The following is a 20,944-nucleotide window of genomic DNA, read 5'->3' as shown; positions in this document are numbered from 1 at the left end:
ACTGGTTTGGTCCAAGAATTGTCCGGGAATCCGAATAGTCTCTCCGAAAACTAATTCTGCTGGTGTGGCTCCGATGTCCTCTTTTACTGCGGCGCGGATGCCTAATAAAATGACTGGAAGAATTTGCGTCCATGCTTCTGTTTCGTGGCTTTTGATAGCCGCTTTGAGTTGCCGGTGTAGTCTCTCTACCATGCCATTGGCTGCCGGGTGATACGCGGTAGTTCGGATGTGTTGCGATCCGGTCAGTCTGGCCAACTGCTTAAATAGTTCCGACTCAAACTGCCGTCCCTGGTCCGTGGTGATTCGTGCCGGCGCTCCGAAACGCGCAATCCAGTTTTCGAATAAGAGGCGAGCCATCGTTTCTGCGGTGATGTCGGACATCGGGTATGCCTCTGGCCATCGTGTGAATCTGTCAATGATTGTGAGGCAGTATTTCTTCCCTCGAGATGGAGGTAAAGGTCCGACGATGTCCATATGTATATGCTGGAACCTGCTGGTAGGCCCCAAGTAATTTCCTGTTGGTGAAACGGTGTGTCGGTGGACCTTTGATTTCTGGCAGGGAACGCAAGCCTGCGCCCATCTGCGGCAATCCTTTTTTATTCCGGTCCACACGAAGCGCTGCGTGATTAATTTGACGGTGGTTTTTATCCCGGTGTGCGCGAGTCCGTGCAAATGCTTAAAGATTTGCTTTCGGAATTGTTGCGTGACGTATGGTCGTGGGATGCCCGTCGATGTATCACAAATCAGTTTGATATCTGTGCCGGGAATTACGGTTTCTTTAAGCTGCAACTTCGTATTCCCTTTGAGTAATGCTTGTATTTCGGCGTCGTCTTTTTGAGATTTTGCGAGCTCTGCAAAGTTTACTGCTTGCTGGACAGCCTGCGTCCTCGATAGTGTGTCTGCTACGATGTTATCCTTTCCCGCCACGTGTCTGATGTCGGTTGAATACTGCCCGATCAGCTCCAAGTGCCGTGTCTGCCGCGGTGAGCTCTGCAAAGGATCTTTTCGAAATGCATACACGAGCGGTTTGTGATCCGTGTAAATGATGAACTCCCTTCCTTCTAACCAGTGCCGGAAATGTTTAATTGCTGCGTATATCGCCAAGAGCTCTCGGTCGTACGGACTGTACTTTTGCTGCGCGGTGGTCAGCTTTTTGCTGAGGAACGCCACCGGTTGCTGTCCGAGTTTTCCGTGTTGGTGGATTACTGCTCCGATTGCGAAATCTGAGGCGTCGGTTGTTAAGGAGAGTTCTGCTTTCGGGTCCGGATGTGCCAAGAGCGTTGCCCGTGCAAGGCTTTCTCTGCACGTTTCAAACGCTGCCTCTCGTTCTGCGCTCCATTCGATTGGTGTTTTCCCGGGTCTGTTCCCTTTTAGCGCGTCATTCAAAATTGCCTGGTCTATGGCCGCTCCCGGAATGAATCTCCTGTAAAAATTTAAGGTTCCGAGAAACTGCCGCAGCTGCTTGACGGTGATCGGTTTTGGAAATTTCCGAATGGCCTCGACTTTTTCCGGTAGTGGTTGCGTCCCTTCTGCTGATACTTGGTAGCCCAAAAATGCTACGGTTTCTTTTCCGAACACGCATTTTGCTGGGTTTAGTTGAATTCCGTATTTGCTGAGTCTCTGGAACAAAGCTGTTAAATGTGCTTTATGTTTGTCAACGTTGTGAGATGCTACCAGGATGTCGTCAATGTAGGCGTAGCAGAAATCGAGTCCGCGTATCACCTCATTTATGAATCTCTGGAACGTTTGCGCTGCGTTTCTCAAACCGAAAGGCATTTTGAGAAATTCGAACAGACCGAACGGTGTGGTGATTGCCGTTTTTGGCACGTCTTCAGCGTTTACTGGAATCTGGTTGTAAGCTCTAACCAGATCCAGTGTAGAGAAAATTGTTTTCCCGTGAAGAGCCTGTGTAAAGTCCTCGATATGCGGAATCGGGTATCTGTCCGGCACCGTTCGGTTGTTGAGCTTCCTGTAATCGCCGCATGGTCGCCACGTGCCACCTTTCTTCGGTGCCATATGCAATGGTGAGGCCCATGCGCTCTTGGACGGCGCGATTACTCCTTCTTGCAGTAGAAGATCGAACTGTTGTTTTGCTTCTTTTAGTTTCTCCGGCGCCAGTCTCCTCGGCCTGCATGCTTCCGGTGGTCCCGGTGTTGTTTCGATGTAATGCATCGTTGAGTGCGGCGCGGATTCCGTCTTTCCGGTTGGTCTAGTGAGCTGTGAAAATTCAGCCAATAAGGCGTGAAAAGCTGTTTCCTGCAGTAATGTCTTAATTGATGTTTGTCCGGTTCTGCTCTGCAGGCTGTTTGTGGCCAATCCCGTCGTAGCGTCCAAAAGTTTGCCTCTCCTTACATCCGGCAGGAGATGGAAATGCCCGAGGAAATCGGAGCCGATGATTGGCTGTGTGACGTCAGCTACGATGAATTTCCATTGGAAGGCGCGCCTCAATCCGATGTTGAGCTGAAGCGCGATCCACCCGTAGGTGTGAATGACAGTTCCATTGGCTGCAAACAGGGCTTGCGTTGCTCCGGACATCCGTCCGCGTACCATCGAGCGCGGGTAGACACTTATGTCTGATCCCGTGTCGATGAGGTACCGAACTTTTGTTTGTCGCTCGGTTATTACAAGGCGGCAAGGTTTCGGGTCCGGGCCGTCTGCCGCCATTGATTCCGGACCGTCTAGTTTTCCGTTTTGTCCTTCTTCTTCTCCTTGTATGTACATGGCTCTGTACACTTTCTTGCCTTGCTACCGAATCGCCGATGGAAAAAGCAAAACTCGCTGTCTTCTTCCGAATTTGATTTGGTCCGGCTGCGGCTGCGCGATCTGTGGCGCTGTTGTTTGTGGCGGTGCTCCTGCCGGCCCAATCGCGTGTTGAGTGCGGCGACTTGCTTGATCAATGCCTGTATCTGGTCCTCGAGCGAGCCGGTAGGTTTTGATTTCGTCTCCTTAGGCTTGTCCAATACTGCGACTGTTCGGCATGTGACTTCGTAGACGCGGTCGGCCTGTTCCGCCACGTCCTCGAGAAGATCGTCAGCTCGCGTCGCTAGTATAATCTGCATTTGGGCCGGTAAACGCCCCAGCCATAGCGTGCGCAGGAGTTGATCAGGCACGGCATTGCCCGCGAGCGTCCTTAGATGGCACAGGAACTGCGATGGCTTTCGGTCGCCTAGTTCCTCTCGCTCTAATAATTGGCGGATGCGGTGTTCCTGTGAGTCGCTCAGCCTTTGGATGAGTGCCCTTTTTACGGCTTCGTATTTCCCGCATGTCGGAGGATTCGTTATCACGTCTTTGATTTCCTTGATGTATTTGGTTTCGATTTGCGAGATTGCGTATGCGTATTTGGTTGAATCCGACGTGACGGCGCTCAGCAGGAACTGGCTCTCTAATTGGGCGAACCATAATTCTGGTTCCTCCGGCCAAAAAGGTGGTACTCGCACCGATACTCTGCCGATTTGTGCTGCGTCGGCGCCTGGCATATCGCCGGCCTTCTCTGATTGGCTCATTTGCTTTAACCAGTCGTCGGGGTCACCAGTTTATAGGCGTAATGCCTAAGGATTGTGTTCGACTTGGTTGAAAGATTGAGACCAATTCCTTAGAAAAATATAATTTATTTTTCTTCGTCAGAGAAGTAGAGTAAAGTACAAGTTTTGTGTTTGATTTGATTAAGTGCGCCAGAGGCGCTTTCTCGGCAAGAGTGTAAGGCCGAGAATCAAAAGAAAAATTGACGGGCGCGGTAAGGAATTACCGGCCGCGTCTTAGTGTGTTGAACGGGTCCTAAAAAGGACGGTTCAACTGAGTTAGCTCGTTGCAGCCCCTTTCCCGGCGTCGGTGGAACTCCGTTCGGGAAGTGGTCTTCCGTCTGACAACTGCTCTCTGAGCAGGCTCTGAGCGGTGAAGTCTGTACTGCGATGGATCGAGTCTCTGGTGTGCTGGTGGTGGCAACCGTCTCGGCTCTCGGAATTACGGATTGCTCCGTGTACCGAGGAGAGAGAGGTCTCCGAATTCGGATGTCGCCTTGTGTGAGCGTGTCCCTTGGTGGTCGAGTCAACCGGACGCAGAACTCTAGTGGGATTAATTTCCACACTAGAGACTGAGGAGGTGACGGCGAAAGTGGAGTATCCGCGGGCCGCTTGGTTGAAATGTGCGGCCGATGTTGGGACTCTGTTTTCTTTTTACGCGCCTTGCGAGGCAGCGTGAGAAAAACTGCGAGACTATGTGTCTCTGGTTAGCTCCTGCCGAGGCAGAGTACGACTCAGTTCAAGGGCCTTTGAGAGAGCTCGCCTTGAAGCGAGTGAGTGAGGAAAGATCTGCGGAGCAGCTCTTTTATATCTCGTCGATCGAAGCTTGATCGCGAGAAGGCTCTTCACCGCTTGCGCAACCTGGCGGTGGGTCCGCAAGCTTGTAACTGGTAGAAGGCCTGCGGCGCGTAGCGGCGCCGCGATGTATTATACCGCGTCAGTGCAGCGGTGTGGCGGTGAGCCGCCACAAAAACTTTATCTACAAACTCAATATTGGAAGTGGAACTACTAAACACAGAGGACCAAAAAAACTTGAAGTCCCACCATTAATCATGGTAGATGTGCTGCTAAATAACGTGTTGAAAACCACAGGAGTATATGAAACATATGATACGCTTCATCGCGCGCCTAGTGATCGCGTAGCAGTGGGACGTCCTTCTCACCGCGCGCGCTTTACTCGCGCGGATTTGCCGATCTTTTTTTGTTAATTACTCAGTACTTATTATGAAAATTAAAAAATGGTAAAGGACTTTTCTACTCGATTTGACCTCCTCTACCTGTATATGACCGGTGGGGCGATTATTGCCAGACACCCTGTATATAATAATGACCGAATACAAGAAAAAGGTCTCCAGACTATTCGGAGCGGTAATCGGGAACTACCGAGAAAAGGTCACCGAGCTTTTCGGCGAGTTCTCCGATTCCTCCGAAGAGGAAGAAACCGAGGCCGCGAATTGGAAGCGGCTTCCAAAGCCAGGGACCACGGTCCAACGATCAGACGCGGACCAGCTCCGGAAAGCCGTTTGGCTCACAACACCGCCTCCAATACAACTGCGACGGCGAGTAAGCGCCACCTCCGCCTCTCGACACCGCCGGCCGACGTCAAAAGCCGTGCCACCAGCAAAAAATCCGGTAACAACGCCATCACTACGCCGGGAGATATTGCAGCGGGCGATGGAGACCCGGGCCACCATCTCAAAACCACCTGAGGCCCTAACCGCCGCCGAAAAACGCGCCCAAACGACTACCCGGACACCGATGACCGCTAATACCGGGACAAAAGGCGCACCGGCAGGGAAAGCAACCAATACCATTGCTCTCACCGGCAGCCGAGCGGCACCGAAGAACACCACCACCCGGACAGAAACTGCGACAAGGAGGCCGCCGACAACGCCGACAACAACCACCGCCGTCGCGCACAGAACAAATCCGGCACCGCCAAAATCTACTGCCACCCGAATTACAACGGTAACGAGGAGGCCACCAGAGACCCTAGCAACCGCCGCCGTTCCTCCTACCAAGGATCCAGCCCCACCGCCACCAATCCGGGTACGACTAGACGACGGGACAGTGGCGAGCGTCCCGTACCACGCCGCTTATCACTCCCGCAAATACCGAGCTTCTACGCCAACGGGCCGGTGGCTGATCCGGTTCGACCACGCCGGTCAGCCCCGGTCCACGCGCCGTTTATCAGAGAATAATTAAATTTTTCGTTTTCTTGGTACCGCTCTTAAGAATTAAAATTTGTTGCGTTCGTCATTTATTGTTCCGAATTTTTCTTTCCGAGTTCTAAGCGTTCGTTGAATTTTAGAATTAGATGTTTTTGTTCCAAGTTTTTATATATCCGGTTAGCGTTAACTATTTATTCCAAGTGTTCATTAAATTTAATTAATCGTTTATCGTTCAAGTATTTAATTACCGCGCCTAATATAAGATCTCTTAGATTTTATTACCGTTCTAATAATTTTAAGATTTATTAATTTTCACACCAATCAAGTAAACGCATCATAAACCGCATAATCTTTATTTTTTCTCTCAAAGCGTTTCTGGCTGAAATTGACTATTTACAGAATGGTATGTTTACTTTACACCGGGCAGAAAAATATGTTTATTTTCTTTTTAAAAGGGGGGAAGTAGTGTAACAGCACGCGCTGTTACTAAGCGGCACGCGGGCTCCACGTGAGCACCCCTATTTAGGGCCGCATTCCGATCCCCCAACTCGGGGGTAAAAGCTTAAGAAAGGGTAGCTGCCGGGTAGGGTAGCACCCCAAGTGGGGGTAGCGCGACCGGTATAAAAGTCGGCTCGCGGAACAGATCGAGACCCATTCCCCGAGTACGACTCGGACAAGCCTCAGGGCGCACTCTGAAGCTCCGATCGTACTCGCTCCCATTCCGATAGTCGTTCTAGGAGCAGGGCGTTCTCTGCTTTGGTCGGGTGTCCCGGCGTTCGACTTCCTGTACTCCGTCGTTCTAGGGGCAGGGCGTTCTCTGCCTCGGTCGGGTATCCCGGCGTTCGACTTCCGACTCTCCGTCGTTCTAGGGGCAGGGCGTTCTCTGCCTCGGTCGGGTATCCCGGCGTTCGACTTCCGACTCTCCGTCGTTCTAGGGGCAGGGCGTTCTCTGCCTCGGTCGGGTATCCCGGCGTTCGACTTCCGACTCTCCGTCGTTCTAGGGGCAGGGCGCTCTCTGCCTCGGTCGGGTGTTCCCGGCGTTCGACTTCCGATACCCCTTGCACGAGAGAAGTCTCTCACTGTCTTCGGACACAGCGTACCGGCAACCGTCGATGACTCAGCAAGGCTCGGATATACGCGGTATCGCTTATTTTTTATTACTTTGCTCCGTACCGTACAAACCGACCGATTAAATAATTTAGTTTGTTTATAATAAAGCCAAAGGCGCACCAACGATTTACGCCGTTTATTTTCCTTTCATTTATTTATTTGTTCACAATTAAAATTATACACATGTACCGTCGCAACATTAACTCGTCTAACCGATAAGGAATTATTTATTTATTTCGGATAGTTGTATCCGATTATACCGTTAAGATATTAGACCGTTCCAGAAATACACATGTACTCGTTGTTACTATTTTCTTTTATAATTATAATGCTCTATTGAATAAATAGTTATTTTTCTTTAAATTATTCTTGTTAATTTGGAGTCTCCCAATAAACCACACGAACGAACTCTGGCAGACCGACGAGTTAGACAGCGTTGTAAGAATCCGCTTCGCTAACTACGCACCGTCGTAATTCCGCATCGAAAAATCCGCATACCGTCGAAATTCCGCATCATTACGCACCGCCCACGAGGCGTAAAAACAAGCACCGTTACAAAATAAAAGTAAATTTCTCTAAATTTTCGACCGTCTATTAAAAAATTTTTTTCAGGTTTGAAGATTGTTATAGAGTATTATAAAGTACATATAGAGAAATAAAATATATAAAGAAATTATAATTTATGGTGGCCTGCAATAAAAAATAGGTTGGTGAAAGCCGAATGCAGCAGCACTTTGATTATGATTCACACCGTAACCCCATTTATGGGGCCGGGGGCCGGCGCTAATGTGTTGTTAGCGCGGGCCGCGAGGGTGGTAAAAACTCTATAAAAAGACCCGGGCAGACCGAGCTTGTAAGTCCTGGGTGGGCAGTCGGTCTAGTGGAAGGAAAACCACGATAAAAAATCCGGAGAAGAATACTCCGTAATAAATAACACGGGGCTACAGGGGGGGGGGCTAGGGATGTTCCCGGTCCTCCATCCCCCTTTTTCTTCAGAGAGGCTCCCTCCTCCGGGCGGCAGGTGAAGCGTTTTGCGGGAGGATGCGAGAGCCATTTTGGGGTTTTGGTCTCCCAGCCCGGCCCGATTAACGGGCATCGGACTTGGGTAAGACTCTCGGGTCAGTCCTAAACGACTGACCCGACTTTTGAGAGGCTCCAGGGAGCGTGGGGGAAAAGGATAATTCCCCCCCCCCTCCATGCAACCTCTGTGAGCCGACCCTCACAGCCCCCCCGAAAATTCCTGGGACGAATCGGGAACGGGGGGCAACAAGACAAAAGGGAGTTTTTGATCCTCTGCGGGCGGGATGTCAAGCGGCGCCCGCTCCCCCGCCTGTAGGCGGGATCGCCGGGCGCAAGCCCGGAGCTGAGTTGCGCTGAGGGTTGGAGGGGAACCTTTGTTCCCCCCACTATTAGACTTTCGCCGGAAAACCGGCCCGCCGGGGGAGATTGCTGGATTGGGAGTATGCCGATTGGCGATTCCCGGCATCCCCCCAATCCGGCCGCTGACGGCACAGCAACGAGGGTGGGGTTTAGTTGGTAGGCGTCTGGGGGAGCAGTGGTGTCGCAAACCACTCCCCCAGACGAATCCAACACTACCCTCTGGCAGTGGGTTTCCTGTTAGAAACTCACATTGCACGCCAGAGGGTGTCTTTTGGAAGATTCCCCACCCTCGGTGAGGAGCTCGCCCCTCCCGCAAAAAAAAAAAAAAAAGCACTTTAATTATCCGGGCAGGACGGGCTCGTTAGTTTTGGTCGACAACCGTCCTAGTGAAAAAAAACCACGATAAATACACCCGGAGAAAACAACTCCGTGAAAAAATAACAAGATGATTGAAGGGGGAGAGGTAGGGGCTTGTCCCTGCTCCCCCTTCACCGGTTTTTAAAAGAGGCTCCCCCTTCCGGCGCGGCGGGGCTTCTGCGCATTGTGCGAACCCTGCCGCTGATTCCGGGGGAAGAGAGCCACCAAATGGTTACGGGTCCCCCGAGCCCGGCCCGATCTGTACCGGGCAACAAACGGGCTTGGGGGGGACCCCCGGGTCAGCATGGGGCTCACCCGACGACCCCCTAGGTTTATGGGGATGATCCTTTGCGGGCGGTTATGGCACGACGAAGGGACGCGGGCCGCCCGCAGTAAGGATCGCCGGGCCGCCCGCAGTGAGGATCTCCGGGCCTCGGCCCGGAGCAGGAGAGCGACAGCGGGTGAGGGGAGAACACTTTGGTTCTCCCCACCTTTGAGATTAGCGCCGGGAAACCGGCATCCGGGGGAATGGCTGGATGTCATGCGATGCAGTTCCCAGCTATCCCCCACAAACGGCAGCTTATGGCCAAGCAACGGGGGTGGAGTTTAGTGGGTAGGCGTTTGGGGGTGTATATGGTGTCGCAAACCATACCCCCAGACAAATCCCACACTACCTTCTGGCAGTGGGTTTCTAGTTACGAACTCACATTGCACGCCAGAGGGTGCGTTTGAAAGATTCTCCACCCCCGGGGGGGGGGGGGGGCTATCGTCCCCCCACAAAAAAGCACTTTGATTAACCTCCTCGTTGTGCGCCACCTTGTTGTGGTGAGGAAGCTCACCGTGGGGTGGCCCGCTGGGGTCATTCTGCGGTGCTAAGAGCGCAGTTTTCTCTATGAGGGGAACGGGAGCCCGGCGACTCCCTTAGGGATTTGTCCCAATCGCCGGTAAGGGTTGGCGGCCCTGACTTCAATCGCCCGGGTGCCTAGACCCGTTAGGAGTGTTTTTCACTCTACCGGGATAGAGGAGTAAACCTCGATAAAAAAATCCGGGACCTAGCCAGTTTTATTAGCACGCCGGTGTTCCGGCATAACGACTGGCTTCCCATTGCACGTGGGGAGGCGGAGCGTCTCATACCGTAACCGCAGCTGTGAGGCCGGGGGCCGGTGCTTGCATTGAGCTTGCACGGGCCGCGAGGGTGGCAAAACCTCTATAAAAAGACCCGGGTTGGTCGGACTCGTTAGCCATGGTAGGCAACCGGCCTAGGAGAGGGAAACTCCGAGAACAAACCAGGATTAGGGAGGGGAGGGGAAGGTGCGCTGCTCTCCTCCCCCGTTGTACCCGGACTCTACGCATTCGGCCGGGGGTCGTCCTTCCCCCGGGCGAGCGCGATTTATCACACACACTCATACACACACACACACTCTTGGTCCCCGCACTTTCTGGGCGCCTTCGTTGCTGCAAAGCTGCTCGGAAGTCGGGGACCATGCATGCATTCGGCGGGGGGCCCCCGCGCATCGTTATGATGCGTGGGATGCCACTTCCCGCATGCATACACTCACACATTCATTCATTAGTCATACACATACACACACCATTCTTTCACACACACAATCTCACCACATCCACACCCGCCCGGGTGGGGACCTGTGGTCCGCCCCCGAGTCTGGGGAGCCCGGGCCGGCATGTGATGAGTGGGCGGCGGCTGTGTCGGGACACGTTTCTCGGGGGAATCCGCATTCTACCCGGGGGCGCGCTTTCGAGGTACGTCGTCGCCCGTGATCCGCTGCATGTCGGGCCTCATGCAGGCGGGTGGTAGGGCGGGTCTTCCCCTGGCCGGTCGGTGGCGTGCGCCGAGCGGGCCAGTCGCTTTTTTGGAGGTCCGTGAGGCGTGCGCGCCGATTGATGCTATGAGTCCGGGACAACAGCGCGGAAGTCTCAAGCCAAGGTGGAAGGCATCGTGCCGAGGTCTGAATGGCCGCAGAAACTCTAAAAATGTGTGGTCGCAAACGATCCCTGTGGGGCACCTGGCGCAACCCCACAGTATATTAGTCGCCTTATCCCGGCAAGCTTTGCCGGGATGGACTGATTGTTTTCTACCAAATTCGTGAGATCAGAAATGGAAACAAATACACAAAACAAAAATAAATACAAGGGACGGACAAAACGCTAACAACATGGCAATTCACGAGGTCGTTGAAAGGACACTGACGGAAACAAGAGAGGGAAGGGGCGAAACAGCAGGCCAGTTCAAGGTGGCCGACAAATCTAATGTCGACCGACTAAGGAAGGACTCAAGAGTAGGGCTAACGGGGATTCTTCCCCCGCTTCACAGGTATATTGTGATCGAGGCCTCGATCACCCCCACCGGACAGCTCGGCCGTCGTCGGCGTAGCACCCGACGGAAAGGTTGGGTCCTCCGGAAGATAGAGGACGACGTCCTGATGGCGGTTGTTCTGGCGGAGTCCTGGCCGATGCCATCCGGCCAGACCGTGGCTTGGAGGAAAAAGCCACGAGGGTCGTGAGCATGGTTGAGGACGCGTGTGAGGCGTCCAAGCTACGATCTAGATGGTCCCCCGGTAAGACAATGCACTGGTAGACCGAGGAAATCGCCCAGCTTAGGCGTCTCTCCTCGGCCGTCAGGCGCATATTCCTGCGTATGTGCAAAAGGGGGGATCAGCTGGAACAGCTATAGCTCTGAAGAGGTTTCGTGCCGCGCGAGACGCCCTCCGAGCCGCCATTAGGACAGCGAAGGCCAGGGCGTGGGAGGAGCTTACCTCCACCCTGGACCGGGATCCGTGGGGGCGACCCTTCAAGATAGTTTTTAGGAAGCTGAGACCAAGGGAGCCCCCTACTGCGGAGAGACTGAAGTCGGAACTCCTCGAAAACATTGTTAACACATTGTTCCCTGTGGTGGGATCTGTCACCCCCCCCCCCCACGGTAGATGTGGCCCGAGGAGCCGGCAGTCTCGGCAGAGGAGATGTCCGCAGTGCGGGCCAGGCTTGGCGGTGCAGCCAAGGCGCCTGGACCCGACGGAATTCCCGGCAGGGCATGGGCCCTGGCGGCGAGGGTGTTGAGTGACCGGCTGGGGCGACTATTTACCGCTTGCCTTAGGTCCGGCACCTTCCCCTTGCGGTGGAGGAGAGCAAATCTGATCATCCTCCACAAAGATGGCAAGCTGCCAGAGCAACCTTCCGCATACCGGCCTATATGCTTGCTGGACGAGGCGGGTAAGCTCTATGAGCGTATCATCGTAGGGCGCCTCGTTCAGCACCTGTCTCGGGGGGTTCCCACATTGAGTGAGAGGCAGTACGGTTTTCGGGAGGGGCGGTCTACTGTGGATGCAATACGCCACGTCCGCTCCTTCTCGGAGGCCGTAGTGGGAAGTGGGGAGAAGGCACTAGCGGTATCGCTAGATATAGTGAACGCCTTCAATTCTCTCCCCTGGGACTGTCTGGGGGCAGCGTTTGAACATCTCCAGCTGCCCCCATACCTCCGGGCGGTCCTATGGGACTATCTTCGGGGCAGGACTTTCTCATATAGGAATGGGAACGGCGAGGTATGCGAAAGGCTGATGTACCGCGGGGTTCCACAGAGGTCTGTTTTGGGCCCGACACTGTGGAATCTCGGGTACGATATAGTGCTCCAGTCGGCCCTTCCCCCGGGCTGTGACGTCGTCTGTTACGCCGACAACACTCTTGACTCGGGGGAAGGATTGGAGAGAGGCCGCGGCTGTAGCAACCGCAGCCGTGGCCAGCGTAGTGCGCGCTATACGGAGCCTAGGGCTACAGGTAGCTCCTCAGAAGATAGAGGCCCTGTTCTTCTATGAGAAGGCAGGAGGGAGACCACCCCGACATATATCAACGTCGGAAGGTCCCGTCTCCCTGTGGGGTCCAAGATGAAATATCTGGGCCTCACCCTGGATGGACTCTGGGAGTTCACACAGCATTTTGATGCTCTCGCTCCCAGAGTGGACAGGATGGCAAACGCGTTGTGTCGCCTCCTGCTCAATCTCGGCGGTCCAGGTGCCACAGTTAGGCACCTCTACACGAACACCGTCCGGTCAGTGTCTCTTTATGGGGCACCGATTTGGGGAAATGACCTGATGGCCAACAAACGCGCCAGTGCCTTGGCACGCAAGGCCAACAGGCGTATGGCCATCAGAGTCGCCCGTTGTTATCGGATGATGTTGTACGTGGCGTCCACGACCCTGGCGGGGGTGCTCCCGTTTGACCTAGTCGCTGCCTCGCGCGCTGAAGCCTATCAGTGAGGTCGGACGGAGTGGTATTCCCCCGGAAAACATCCTGAGGAAAGTGGAGAGGGAAAAGACGAGGGCCCGGAGATGGGCGCTCAGGGAGTGGAAACACCGACTGGGCGAACACAATACTCCGGGTCTTCCAGGACTGAGGACCGTCGAGGCCATTCAGCTCTGCTGGAGTGGGTAGGCAGGAGGAGAGGAGGAATTTCGTTCCGCATGGCGCAGGTTTTCACCGGGCATGGTTGCTTTGGTGACTACCTATGCCGGATCGGAAAGGAACGCACCACGCGATGCCACCATTGCGCGGCCGACCGGGACTCAGCGCAGCACACGCTCGAGGAGTGCTCGGCGTAAGCTGTGGAGCGTCGGGTCCTGATCGAGATGGTGGACGAAAACCTCTCTCTCCCTTCCCTTGTTAAGAAAATGTTGGAGGGGGAGGGTGTGTGGAAGGTAATCTCCTCCTTTTGCGAGACGGTTATGTCTCGGAAGGAGGAGGCCGAGAGAGAGAGAGAGGAGAGGGGAAGGAGGGTTGACCTCTTCCCAGAGAAGGAGGAGGAGGGGCCGGGGGGGCGGCCGGTCTAGGACACGCCCTCCGCGCTTTGGCGCTAACAACGCGCCAAGGTAGCGACGGAGAGGAAAGATAGGGAAGCTTAGCAACCTCTCCCATCTCTCACTCCGGCAGGCTCCGAGGGGTGGTCCGCTGGAATCCCCCTTCAGAGTCTGTTGTGTACGGTTCCCTCGCTGGAGGGAACGCGTGGAGCTCAGCGACTTCATCAGGGACTTGTCCCAATTGCTGCTAGGAGACGGGAACTCTGATTCCAAACCCCCGGGTGCCTGGACCCGTTAGGCGTGTTATTCACGGCACTAGGATAGAGGAGTAAATCTCGAGAAAAAATCCAGGTCTTAGCCAGTTTCGTTAGCATGCCGGTGCTCCGGCATGACGGCTGGCTCCCCATTGCACGAGAGAGAGCGTGGCGACTTACACCGTAACCCCAAGTATGGGGCCGGAGGCCGGTGCTTGCATTGAGCTTGCACAGGCCGCAAGGGTGAGAAACCTCTATAAAAAGATCGGGGCAGAACGGGCAGAACGGGCTCGTCAGTCTTGGTCGACAACTGTCCTAGTGGAAGAAAAACCACGATAAATACACCTGAAGAAGACAACTCCGTGAAAAAATTACATTATATGAAACGGCATGTCGAATCACGATTCAAACTTACCGCAGCAGGGGGTAACCCAGCTGCCGGCGCGGATGGGGGTATTGTCCCTGCCTCCGTCGCGTCGTCATCTGACGAAGGGCCAGCCGTGAGGTCTACCCCGAGCCTCGCGGTGGAAACCACGATCGATGGTTTCTCCTCTGGAAAGGAGATAGACGTAGGGGGGAGGTAGCCCCTCCTACTGTGGAGGGCCTCCCTTTGGAGGGTTTGATGGGGGATAGGAGCAGAGGACGCCTCTCTAGAGAAACTCGCAGAAAGGTTAGGCCAGGGATCAGCCCGCCCTCTCCAGAGGGATGCGGGCGATAGGCAGCGGCTGCTCTGCAAGGGGCGGGGCAGGCCGCGAAAAGATGGGTCAGGCCCTTTCAGCCCCCCCCCCCCGGTGCTCCCGTCGGATTCCGACTCCGACGGAGAGGAGGGGGCCACCGCGGGGACATCGACGACGGGCAGTGCAGCGGAAGGCACTGCACTGTCCGGAGCCGGCAACTCTGGGGAGGGGGATTCAACTCCCGGAAATCATCCCGCCGGCATTTACCGGCCCTCAAAAAAGGAGGGCCGACGGGCCATTAGCCTAATAGAAAGAGGCACCTCGGAGGAGATGTTTGTTAGCATCGACCGGGTGCTCCTCTCCATAGAGGAGGTTCGCCAGAAGGTCGCTGGCTTAAAAGGCGAGCTGAGTGGGAAGTTAAAGTTTGGGGTCTACGTCCTCAGAGAGGCCGTCCGGACACTTGCCGGGCGGGCCTCTGAGGGCGGGGACCCCGGCCTCTGGCACGAGCGGGTCCTGGCGCTGGAGAGAGACATGGAGACCCAAAGGTCAGAGAATGGCCGTCTCCAGCGCCGGATCCGTAAGCTACAGGCCGAGATGACTAATTGGTAGGCCGGAGAGAAGCCATCCTCGCCGGTGGTTAAAAGTTTTCCCCCTAGTTCTGGGCTGGCAGGGGGAACAACTAGGGAGGTGGAGGTGGGCGGGAACTGCTCTTCCCGCCCCCCGTCAGGCAACCCGCACGTCGCGGCAAGCCTGGCGGGAATCGCCGAGACCCTGAGAGGGTTCGGCGATTGCCTCAAAAGGCTGGAGAAGAGGGCGGCGATGCCCCCTCCTCCTCCGCCAGCAGCCCCTACCCCCACCCGCCCTCGAAAACCCCCCGCTGGGGGGTAACACAGGACAAGAGGAGGAGAGGAAGGAGAAAGGGGGGAGCCATTGGGGTTGTGGTGCCTCGGGGGGCGGGGGATGTTTTCCGTCCCTGTCGGAGGTTCCCACGGGCTCTGCCGCCCCCTCCCCTCCATCTAAGGCGTCGAGTGCGCCGGAAGCGGTAAAACCCGCGTTGTGGTCCACCGTTGTCCGGCGCAAGAGAAGAACTGGTAAGGCCGGTGGAGGGCCTTGTCTCTCCTCTGTCGCGCCCCCAGCCAGGTCGGTCCCCGCGAAGGCGGCCCCCAAGGGGGTGGCACCGAGGGAGAAAGCGGCGGCGGCCAGCAAGGGCCAAAAGCGCCTCCCGCGCACGGCGGCGGTCTTGCTGACCGGCCATGGTAACCTGGCCGGAGCAATGGCCGCCGCGAGGCAAAAGATCCGCGAGGCAAAAAATCGAGGATCTTGGCCGGTTTACCGGAATGAGGCGCGGAGGGCCTTCAACGGGGGTCTCTTTTTGGAGATCCCCGGCGGCCAAAACGCGGAGGTCGAGACAAGTCGCCTGGCCTCCGCGATGCAGGTGGCCCTGGAGGGCTTTGAGGAGGTCACGGTCTCCCGACCTTCCAAAAAGCTCGACCTCCGTCTCACGAGGGTCGAAGAATCTGTCTTCGGGGAAGAGATCCGCCGAACTATTGCTAGCATAGGCGGATGCTCTGAACCGGAGATTCGATTGGGCCCGATGCGACCGGCTGTCAGACGGGTGCGGACAGTTTGGGCGCAGTGCCCTGCAAGGGCTGCAATAAAGGCATCGGAAGCTGAGGCCATCCAGATCGGATGGACCTCCGTACGGATGGAGCTGCTTAAAAGCAGGCCCACCCGATGATTCCAGTGCCTAGCACGGGGCCACGTGCAGCAGAGGTGCCCGTCCAAGGTGGACAGGGCCCTCTGCTGTTACAACTGCGGGGAAAGCAGGTACAAGGGGGGGGAGCATGTCAGCGCCCCTCCCTATGCTCAATTTGCACGGTGGTGGGGAGAGAGGCGAGTCACAGGGTGGGGTCGGAGAAGTGCCCTCCAGTCCCCCCTGCGCCTCCGGGCTCCCCCCCACAACTCCTCTCCCAGGGCATGGTAAGGCCACCACGAGAGTTCCGTGACTGGTCCTCACCAATATCGGGGGAGTGGAGCCACCGCGGGCGACATCCCCGGAACCGGGCCCCTCCAACAGGGCCGATTCGAGCAAGGGGGCAGGGTAACGAGGGCGCAGTTATCGCGGACCCTGGGAGAGAAACGCCCTCGGGGTAGTGGGGGGAGAGAAGGCAAGCTCTCTCTCCTCCAGCCCCAGAAGGTGCGGGCCCTCTCCGCACCTCGATTACCCACGGGTAAACCGGGCCCGAGGTGTCGGAAGGGTGAGGGAGGGTCTCCTACGGGTTGGGCAGTATCTGACCACCCCCCCTCGGATTGAGGGGGGACTTCGGTCGCTGTCCGTCCCCGTAGGCGGGACAACCGGGCGTTGACCCGACGAGTTTTTACGCGGAGGATGGGGAGGAACGTGGGACTTTCCCCCACACATTTTTGATGACGCCGGGCAACCGGCAGTCGGGGGGATGGCCGGATGTAATGCGTTGCGGTTCCCGGCCATCCCTCATCAACGGCGGCTGACGACTACGCAACGGGGGTGGAGTTTAGTGGGTCGGCGCCTGGGGGGTCTCTCGGCTTCGTATCCGAGTCCCAGGCGAATCCCACACAATTCTTTGGCAGGGGATATTTTTTCACATTGCACGCCAGAGGGTGTCTTTGGAAGATTCTCCATCCCCGGGGGGGGGGGGAAGCTATCGCCCCCCCGCAAAAAAAGCACTTTGATTAACATAATAGATACCCAATAAACATTTGATATCCTATGTATATACATGAAATATCCATAATGTGAAAAAAATATACTGTATATATACATACTATGTACATACATATGATATACGCTGATGCAGATACATTTGTGGATATACATAAGATATCTTATAGATATACATAGAATGTATATTCAAACGAGATCGCTGCCTATATATACATAGAATATACCTCGTGTACATTTAATGTATATACATGTAACGAACATACATACAATATACGTTGAGGTAGATACATTTATGGATATACATAGGATATCGTATGGATATACATACAATGTATATTCGAATGAGATCGCTGCCTGTATATACATAGAATATACCTCGTGTATATTCCATGTATATTGTTGTGTGTCGAAAGACTACAACGAGATATTTTAATTTAGCAATACTATTGTTTAAAGAATTAGCAAATAAAACTTTCAACTCGAAGCACGTTCTTAGAAAGACGAATAAGGTATTTAAAATTAACAAAGATATTGACCAATGCTATTCTTTAGACAAGTAACAATCGATTATAATTAAACGCTGAGGCGTTAACCGCATGAGGAAACGATCGGCGGATTGCCTCACAAACAAGCGAAGTAGATCAGCATTCACGGAAAGCAGACGTTGCTAACCTAGATACTGATCCGTATAAAAGAAGGTGACTCGATCGTCACCACGGGTTTTAAGTTTGATCTAAGCACGAGCTGCACGTCGGTATCGCGAACTCCGAGTTTGTATCTTGCGCGATCGTAACGACTGTGAGGAAGCCGTTAAATAAAGTGTACGCGAGTGTTAAGTGAATAAAGATATTTTATTTCTAATTGAACATCGTTCAATAATTATCTCCCTTGGATCAACCCCCTTGGCCCTACACGACGGATCCCGAATCCTGCGTTGGCCCGCGACGAGATCTTTGAGTCACGGGCACGGCGTAACAAATTTGGTGGCAGCGGTGGGATCCGTCTTCTTCACCGTAGTCCGGCTGTTGGTGGACACCCTGGTGGCCTGGGCACGGCAGCAGGACCAAGACGATCAACCCGAGGGAACAGCGTGGCCGAAAACAACGCAGAAACTAGAAGTGCGAAAAGTGAAAGTGAGAAGAGAAAATAAAACCTCCACGAGGAAGCGGTCCAGTCAAGGCAGTTCGAGCAATAAGCAGCTGAGAAAGTCCCACGGAGCACAACGACCAAGCAGAGTCAGCGAAATCCGAGCAAGGGCCACTGCACAGCGAGAACGGGACGTGACCTACCTCACCACGAAGCACTGGGCAGCGAGCAACGCAACACCATGCGAGCGAGCGTATTAATGTAAGTCGAAATAAAGACACATTAGTAAAATAAGAGCGAATGTCCGAAAGACGCGAAGGACACGGTTTTTCATATTGGCTAGGCAGTAATCCGAGTCAAAACGACCCCGGTTTACAACCGAATCAATCCTGGTTGTTAAGCGACCAAGGACGACGCGCAATAAACGTTTTGAATAACCCCGAGAGGGAACCGCGCGAAACACCGCGAGAATTCGTAGTAAACGATAGAGACGAAAGCGTCGCGAACGTCGACGAAAACGTTGAAACAACGCGAGAATATTCTTTCCGCGAATTAGATAACAGCTTAATATCCGGAGTAAGCGAGGATTCGCGCCAAGATAGGCCTACAACCACGAGGCCATTGAGTAGAATATCGGAGCGCACTGAGACTGCATCGACTACGTACGATAGTAGTATCTTTGATCCGCGAGAGTTAAACTACGAAATAACAATGGCACAACCGTCAAACGACGTTACCGCACGAATTGAGGACAGAGAGCCTCCGCGGCGACAGATCAACATAGACGGGGATGTGACCAATGCCACAAACGACATACAAGAGAATTTAATAGAGACACAGATCGGAGTACTAGCAGACGCGATAAGCGAGATGCGAACGCAAACGCAAGTGCTGCAAGAACATTTACATGAACAGATACTTAACTTGCACGAACGATTTAACGCACAAATATACGGTATACAAGGGCAGCAACAGGGACCAACTAGTAACCGTGAATTAAATAACGCGTCACGGGGAACGATGAACGCACCAGAAATAAACGTATCGTACGGCCAAGGCCCCGCTGACGTAAGGAATAGGCCAACCCATTCTAACAACTATATGCAGTTGAAAGAAGCCCGAAGCCTAATACCGGAAATCGACGGAACAGCATCAAATAGAATACAGGAGTTTTTAAGTGCTAGTACCTACGCGATGGAAAGCATAGATCCAACAGAGGAGCTACAATTACTCAAGGCTATACTGTGCACAAAACTGAAAGGGAAAATCTTACTTGATTTCCAAACGAGAAATATCCAATCGTTCGCCCAATTGAAACAGGAAATAGAAAGGGGTTATACTACACATAAGAGTGTTACGCACCTACAATTAGAGTTTAATACCCTGAAGCAAAAACAAGGCGAAAGTGCTCAAAACTTTGGTTCGAGAGTGGACCAACTCGCTATGAAACTCTATGAATCAATGATAGAGGGAAAAACTCACACGATTATGGAGAAAAACACTATTAAAAACACCGTACAAAACTTGGCGTTACAAAATTTCCAGATAGGATTACAAGATAATATTAGAACTATTGTACGCGCAAGGAACTACGGAACGCTACAAGAGGCTATTGCTGTGGCAACGGCTGAGGAAAAAATACAAGGACCAAGCCCAGCGTTAAATAAATATAATGCCTATTATAAAACCACGAATAAAGCGCGGGAAAAGACACCGCAATGTGCAAAGTGCGGAAAATGGGGGCATATCGGGCGTGAGTGCCGTACAAGTCGTTTTGCGAACCGATTCAGTTTACCGAAGGCTGACGGACACAGAGTAAACGCATTAGAAAAATATTGCAAATATTGCAAAAAGCCCGGACACTTTCAGGAGGAGTGCTGGCAATTAAACGGTCGACCCGAAAAAGGGAATGCGAAAGAGAACGCGCAACATAAAACAGTTAAAGAGAATAAGGCAAAGAAGGCCGACAGCGACGAAGAAGATGACGCAGCAAACAAGAAAAAGACACGGCCCATAAAAGCGTTGTTAGCACATACAGATAAGACAGCTAAAATACACGCAAATCTAGATTTAATCGCGTTACCAATAGTGGAAGCGAAAAACGAACACGCAACAATGCTTGTGGATACTGGAGCTACACTAACTCTGATTAAAATAAAAAGTTTATTAGAAGAAACACCCGTATATGACGAAACGGTAACATTAGTCGGTGCCACGGGACAGAAAGCTGACACGTTAGGCGTGATAAAAGCGCATATAACATTAAAAGATAAAACAATAATGCATAAAATGCATGTAGTAAAAGACGACTTTCCGATAGGATACGAAGGTATTCTAGGAGCGGACTTTTTAAACAAATACGTCACGAAATGGGACTATCCCGTAAAGAAATTGACGGTCGAGGGAACGACATTCAAACTATTTCAGCATAACAACATAAAACTAGCTCCCAGAAGCGAGACAATAATTAAAGCATCAACAAGCAAAAATGCGCTGGGAATAGTGCATGCAATGGAAACACAACCAGGGGTGATCATCGGTAGTTGCATAGTGGAAGCAGAGGACTACTGTTGCCCGGTTAGTGTCATTAATACTACGGACAAGGAAATAGACTTACAAACGCCCTTCGTGAACATTGAAAAATTCGAGGAACTAAAAGAGGAAGTACACACGATTGGAACTGTTAAGGAAGAAACAACTCCAAGGTCACGTGAAAACAAGGTCAAGAATCTTTTAAGAATAGACCATTTGAATGAAGAAGAGAAAAAAGCAATACTGGAAATAAGCGAAAATTATTGCGATATTTTTCATCTCGACGGAGAACCACTGTCTAGCACACAGGCGATGAAACATGAGATCGCCACGCGAGCCGGAGCAGCGCC

General features: G+C 53.3%; 2 protein-coding genes across 2 annotated transcripts; one reads left to right on the top strand and one right to left on the bottom strand.

The window, feature by feature from the left end:
• Window positions 1–2,678: 2,678 nt before the first annotated feature.
• On the bottom strand, window positions 2,679–3,503 carry LOC136998964 (uncharacterized). Its single transcript, XM_067352349.1, has one exon. The coding sequence runs from the start codon at window positions 3,501–3,503 to the stop codon at window positions 2,679–2,681; it is 825 nt and encodes a 274-aa protein (XP_067208450.1).
• An 8,929-nt stretch (window positions 3,504–12,432) lies between these two features.
• On the top strand, window positions 12,433–12,804 carry LOC136998963 (uncharacterized). The gene has a single exon (XM_067352348.1). It carries the CDS (start codon window positions 12,433–12,435, stop codon window positions 12,802–12,804), a length of 372 nt encoding a protein of 123 aa, XP_067208449.1.
• Window positions 12,805–20,944: the final 8,140 nt, after the last annotated feature.

The sequence above is a fragment of the Linepithema humile genome, chromosome 3, assembly GCF_040581485.1.
Source record: "Linepithema humile isolate Giens D197 chromosome 3, Lhum_UNIL_v1.0, whole genome shotgun sequence".
Lineage (NCBI taxonomy): Eukaryota > Metazoa > Arthropoda > Insecta > Hymenoptera > Formicidae > Linepithema > Linepithema humile.
Note: the sequence above shows the minus strand (reverse complement) of the source record. Positions and strands in the feature narration are given on the sequence as shown.